The 6,000-nt window shown below is 67.4% G+C and overlaps 1 protein-coding gene across 2 annotated transcripts in view; it reads left to right on the top strand.

The window, feature by feature from the left end:
• The first annotated feature begins 629 nt into the window (after positions 1-629).
• Positions 630-6,000, top strand: part of LOC143398602 (beta-parvin) — a 44,138-nt gene continuing 38,767 nt past the window's right edge. Inside the window, exons 1-2 of one of the 2 annotated variants that reach the window (XM_076855460.2) lie at positions 630-716; positions 5,268-5,338. In XM_076855460.2, the coding sequence (XP_076711575.1) occupies positions 671-716; positions 5,268-5,338 (117 nt within the window). In that variant the 5' untranslated portion in view covers positions 630-670. The remainder of the gene's footprint in view (positions 717-5,267; positions 5,339-6,000) is intronic. The other variant, XM_076855461.2, reaches the window with a different exon arrangement.

Here is a 6,000-nt window from a genome sequence, read left to right as displayed (position 1 = left end):
GGGCAGAGTGGCCGGCGCTGTCCCTGGAGGCGGTCAGTGGAGAAGACGAGCCTGTGATGTGAGATGAGGGACCACAGTATCCCAGAGGTTCTCTGCTGTAAAGATGGCGGGTGCCCAGACTGCACCCCTCGCCCCCCGACTCCAGGTCTTGGGCTTGAGCCTGCCATCCAAAGTGCAGCTGGGGTGACGGCCATGGTTGGACCGTGGAAGAACGCGCTGTCATCCGGCGGCACAGAACAGGGCCCTCCGAGTGGGGACGGGGACGGCTCTGCCTCCAGGAGCCCTGATGCCGCTGTCCAAGCGCTGCCCCAGCAGCTCCGGCCAGGTCCAGAAGCCCCTGGAAACATCTGGAAGCATCCAGAAGCTTCTGTGCTTTAGTCACGGGCTCCAGGGAGCAGCCAACACAGACTGGCCGGGCTCGGTGGCAGCTGGGAGCTGACCGGTGTGGGGGGAGGGCAGGACGCGTCTGGGCCGGGACGTTCTCCCTCGGACCCCGTGGGCCCCGTGGGGAGCCTTGGCTGATGTTGGTGGCGGTCAGCCGGCTCCCCTCCCCTCCACGGTCGGCGCCAGGGCCGTGCTGGTCCATTCCTGCTGACCAGGCCTTTCTTTCTTTTCTCCCTCAACAGTGAGTGACCTGCAGGAAGAAGGCAAAAGTGCCATCAACTCTCCGATGCACCCAGCCTCGGTGGACATTCACCCTGAAGACACGCAGCTAGGTATGGGGGTCTCCTCCGCGGGCGGGGGTGTCCTGGCCTGGAAGCGGCCTGGGTGGGTAGCTCTGGCCTCGGTCAGACTCCCCGAGGGCTGTGGCTGTCCTTGCCACAGGCTGGTGCCTTTGTCTTTCCACACTCGGGAGGGATTCGGGGACTGCATGGCCTCAGCTGCGTCCTCCCGCCTGACCTCACCGAGGACCTCCGGTTTCACCTGGACCCTGACCGTGGCAGCCCTCTGCCCACGTTAATTGCTGGCATCTAACCAGTGGCTCTTGACGCTCAGGTCCCAGGTCACACAGCAGACGACGGAGAAGCCAAAGGTTTAAAGGGGCCATCAAGGAGTCGAAGTGCAGGGGCACTGGGTGGTCAGCTCCGCGCTGGACTGGGCCCCGAGTGAGGGTGCCGGAGCAAAGGCCCTGAGGAGAGCTGCGGAGAGGAGGCGCTGTGGCAGGGGGTCTCTGGGCCGAGTCAGGACACGTTCCCTGGGGTGGGAGCTGTCCCTTGGCAAGGTCCTGGGCAGAGGCTGTGACGTGTACCCAGGTGGCCCAGGACAAGGTGACACGGTGTCCCAGGTGCAGTTTGAGGTGTCCCCCCTTTCCTGTGTCTTGGGGCAGGTGGCTGCATCTGACGGGTGGTAGACTCACTGCCTGGTGTCTCCGATGGGCCCTGGGAGGCCACCTGTCCCCGTGTCCCTGGGGTAAGCTCAGGAGTTTCTTACCTGCACAGAGTGGTCACTTCCCTCCGGTGCCGTGGCGCTGCGGCTGGCTGGCGGCGCCTACGTGGGACCCTTCCTCCTCAGCATTTGTACCCACGAGGGAGGGACCCGGGCGGGCTGCAGCTGGAGCCCCCTCTCTGTGTGGCGTCCAGGTCGGAGTCGAGTCGGGGTCAGGGGTCCACAGGGAGAGCAAGCCCCAGCTTTCTGCCCCCTCTTCCACGTAGGCTCACTCATTTTCAGGGGTGGTGAAGCCTGCAGGGCCACCGGGCAGGGCCACCGGGCAGGGCCACCGGGCAGCGCCAGGCCTGGCAGGAGGAGGGGGAGCCAGGGGAGAGCCTTGGTGGCTTTCTGGGCAGCGCTGGACGCGGCAGGCCCGCGGTGGGCTGTTGGAATCATTTCGTGGGTCCTGGGGCTGCGGGCGTCTTGAGTTCTCTGCTGCCAAACGGGGTGGCCTGGAGGGTGACCTGGAGGGGGGCCTGGAGGGGGTCCTGGAGGGGGTCCTGGAGTGGGGCCTGGAGGGGGTCCTGGAGTGGGGCCTGGAGGGGGTCCTGGAGGGGGTCCTGGAGGGGGGCCTGGAGGGTGGCCTGGAGGAGGGCCTGGAGGGTGGCCTGGAGGGTGACCTGGAGGGTGACCTGGAGGGGGTCCTGGAGGGGGGCCTGGAGGGTGGTCTGGAGGGGTGACCTGGAGGGTGACCTGGAGGGGGGCCTGGAGGGGGGCCTGGAGGGTGACCTGGAGGGGGTCCTGGAGGGGGTCCTGGAGCAGGGCCTGGAGGGGATCCTGGAGGGGGGTCCTGGAGGGAGTCCTGGAGGGTGGCCTGGAGGGGGGCCTGGAGGGGGGCCTGGAGGGGGGCCTGGAGGGTGACCTGGAGGGGGGTCCTGGAGGGGGGCCTGGAGGGGGGTCCTGGAGGAAGTCCTGGAGGGGGGTCCTGGAGGGGGGCCTGGAGGGGGGCCTGGAGGGGGTCCTGGAGCAGGGCCTGGAGGGGGTCCTGGAGGGGGGTCCTGGAGGGAGTCCTGGAGGGGGGTCCTGGAGGGTGACCTGGAGGGGGGCCTGGAGGGGGGCCTGGAGGGTGACCTGGAGAGGGGCCTGGAGGGGGGCCTGGAGGGTGACCTGGAGGGTGACCTGGAGCGGGGCCTAGAGGGGGGCCTAGAGGGGGGGCCTGGAGGGGGTCCTGGAGGGTGACCTGGAGGGTGATCTGGAGCAGGGCCTGGAGGGGGTCCTGCAGGGGGGTCCTGGAGGGGGGCCTTGAGGGGGGTCCTGGAGGGGGGCCTGGAGGGTGGCCTGGAGGGTGACCTGGAGGGGGGCCTAGAGGGGGGCCTGGAGGGTGGCCTGGAGGGTGGCCTGGAGGGTGACCTGGAGGGGGGCCTTGAGGGAGGTCCTGGAGGGGGGCCTGGAAGGGGGTCTTGAGGGGGGTCTTGAGGGGGCCTGGAGGGTGACCTGGAGGGGGGCCTGGACGGGGGCCTGGAGGGGGTCCTGGAGCAGGGCCTGGAGGGGGTCCTGGAGGGGGGTCCTGGAGGGAGTCCTGGAGGGGGGTCCTAGAGGGTGACCTGGAGGGGGGCCTGGAGGGGGGCCTGGAGGGTGACCTGGAGAGGGGCCTGGAGGGGGGCCTGGAGGGGGGCCTGGAGGGTGACCTGGAGGGTGACCTGGAGCGGGGCCTAGAGGGGGGCCTAGAGGGGGGGTCCTGGAGGGTGACCTGGAGGGTGATCTGGAGCAGGGCCTGGAGGGGGTCCTGCAGGGGGGTCCTGGAGGGGGGCCTTGAGGGGGGGCCTGGAGGGGGGCCTGGACGGGGGTCTTGAGGGGGGGCCTGGAGGGTGGCCTGGAGGGTGGCCTGGAAGGTGACCTGGAGGGGGGCCTTGAGGGGGGTCCTGGAGGGGGGCCTGGAGGGGGGTCTTGAGGGGGGTCCTGGAGGGGGCCTGGAGGGTGACCTGGAGGGGGGCCTTGAGGGGGGTCCTGGAGGGGGGCCTGGAGGGGGGTCTTGAGGGGGGTCCTGGAGGGGGCCTGGAGGGTGACCTGGAGGGGGGCCTGGACGGGGGCCTGGAGGGTGACCTGGAGGGTGGCCTGGAGGGTGGCCTGGAGGGGGGTCCTGGAGGGGGGCCTGGATGGGGGCCTTGAGGGGGGTCCTGGAGAGGGTCCTGCAGGGGGGTCCTGGAGGGGTGCCTGGAGGGGCGCCTGGAGGGTGGTCACTAGCATGACCTTGTCCCCTGGGGATGGAGGGCTGGAGCAGAGGCTGGGTTTGGGCCTGGGCGGGGTGACCGTGGAAGGCCAGCTCTCGGGCGTCTGCTCTCCAGGAATGGCCAGCCCTGGGCTGTGAGGTTGGCTGGGGAGAGAGGGAGGCCAGAGGAGACAGCTGGGAAATGAGCTGGGGAAGAGGATCTGGAAGATGCTGACCTTGATCCCAGGACAGAGGGGGGCTGCTGCAGCCTTGGCAGGGCCCTGAGTGTCCCTTGCTGTCACCGGGAGTGTCCCTCCCAGTCACTGGTCGGCGGGTTCCAAACAGCTTTTCCATTTTGTGAGTTTGAACATTTATTGCTGTGAAGTTTGCATCGCGTCTGGGCTGAGGGCGAGTTTCACTGATGGACGTGGACAGCCTCCTCAGCCCCGTGGAACCTGGTCTGGCCCTGGTCCTGCTCTCGGTGGCTTCCTGGCCGTCCCCTGTGCCTTGAGGGCACCTGGTCCTGCCTGAGCCTCTGCTCACCTTCTAAGGGGGAAGCTGTGTGGCTCCTCCCAGCACTGAACCCTGGGCCTCTGGCCACACCCTCTGCCCAGGTCCCCGAGCTGGACAGGGCTACCTGAGGCTCCTCTCCTGCCCGGTCAGCGTCCTCCTGTCCTGGCTGGCTCTGTGGGTCTCCCTCCAGGGTCCTGCTTCCTCCCGCTGCCCCGCCTACTCCCCCTGGCTTGGCGGGGTCCAGGCGGGGTCCAGGGGGAGGAGCCAGAACACAGGGAGCCGGTCAGGACGGGTCAGGATGGGTCAGGATGGTCAGGACGGGTCAGGACGGGTCAGGACGGGTCAGGACGGTCGGGACGGGTCAGGACGGGTCAGGACGGGTCAGGATGGTCAGGATGGGTCAGGATGGGTCAGGATGGTCAGGACGGGTCAGGATGGTCAGGACGGGTCGGGACAGGTCAGGATGGTCAGGACAGTCAGGAAGGGTCAGGACGGTCAGGATGGTCAGGACGGTCAGGATGGTCAGGATGGGTCAGGACGGGTCAGGACGATCAGGACGGGTCAGGATGGTCAGGATGGGTCAGGATGGGTCAGGACGGGTCAGGACGGTCAGGATGGTCAGGATGGGTCAGGATGGTCAGGATGGGTCAGGACGGGTCAGGACGGTCAGGATGGTCAGGATGGGTCAGGACGGGTCAGGACGATCAGGATGGTCAGGACAGGGCCAGGGTGTCGCTGTCCAGTGTCGTCGTTTTTGTCGCTATTTCTGACATTTCCGTAAGGGCTGACTTGCAGGATACTTTTTTCCCAGCTAACACCTCAGACCTCTCCCTGTTCCTGCCACCGGCCCTCGGGGACCGTCCCAGGGGCCGCAGGAGCTCTCTAGGGCAGGGCCCTTTCTGCTGTGCCAGGCCCCAGTGGACGCGCCGGCCTCCTTCTCCCCGTGGTGGTGGCCTGGGCTGGTGGGGGCAGAACTGGGCATGTGACCCTGTCCCCTGGGCGAGGCCCTCCCCCGCTCTGTGGCCTGGTTTGACTTTGAAGGGTGGTCCCCGGGCGTGGGCGTGGCCCTGCGGAGGAGGTGAGGGTCTCTGCCATCCCCAGCCCCTCATGTGTGGGAGTCGGCCGCCCCGTCCCTGCCACCTCACAGCCATCAACCGTGGCCCTTTGTCCCCGGCAGAGGAGAATGAGGAGCGCACGATGATCGACCCCACCTCCAGGGAGGACCCCAAGTTCAAGGAGCTGGTCAAGGTGAGGCTGACGGTGGGCGCTCTGTGGACAGGGCTGCTGAAGACGGGCAGCCACCGGGTGCTCGGCCGAGGGTCTTCTGGAGCCCAGGTGGCTGGCTGCCTGCCCGCTGGCTCCCAAGGTGTGACCCCAGCTCTGGCCCCATTCTCCTGGGACTCTTCCCCAGGACGCAGACGCCACGGCTCTGACGGGAGCAGAACCGTGTTGTTGTAAGCCTCGCGCCCACAGGGTCCCCCTGACCCTCCCTGGGGCTGCCGACAGAGACCCCTCAGGTGTTCGCTCTCGGCCCACCACGCCTGAATGAGCGCCTCCCTGGCCGGGAGCTGGGAGGGGGTGACAGCTGGGTCTGCAGCTGCAGGCTCAACAACCCCCAGGTGGAAAATACGAGAGATAATGTCGCACTGTTGCTGAAGTGTGCCACCCGGTCAGGCCAAGAGGCCGTCTGTGCTGAACAGGTACAAACGCCTTTTTCTTAAAATTATTCCCTGAACAGTCCAGTGTCACCACATTGAACCAGCAGTGACACCGGCGAGGTCTTGTAAGTCTTCTAGAGGCCCTTCCAGGCGTACAGGAGGGTTTCGTAGGTTCCACGCAAATAAATACCGTATTTAAAAGAAGGCGCTTCAGCCGGGCACAGGGCACACACCTGTAATCCCAGGGACCGG

Source organism: Callospermophilus lateralis, chromosome 4 (genome assembly GCF_048772815.1).
Source record: "Callospermophilus lateralis isolate mCalLat2 chromosome 4, mCalLat2.hap1, whole genome shotgun sequence".
Lineage (NCBI taxonomy): Eukaryota > Metazoa > Chordata > Mammalia > Rodentia > Sciuridae > Callospermophilus > Callospermophilus lateralis.
Note: the sequence above shows the minus strand (reverse complement) of the source record. Positions and strands in the feature narration are given on the sequence as shown.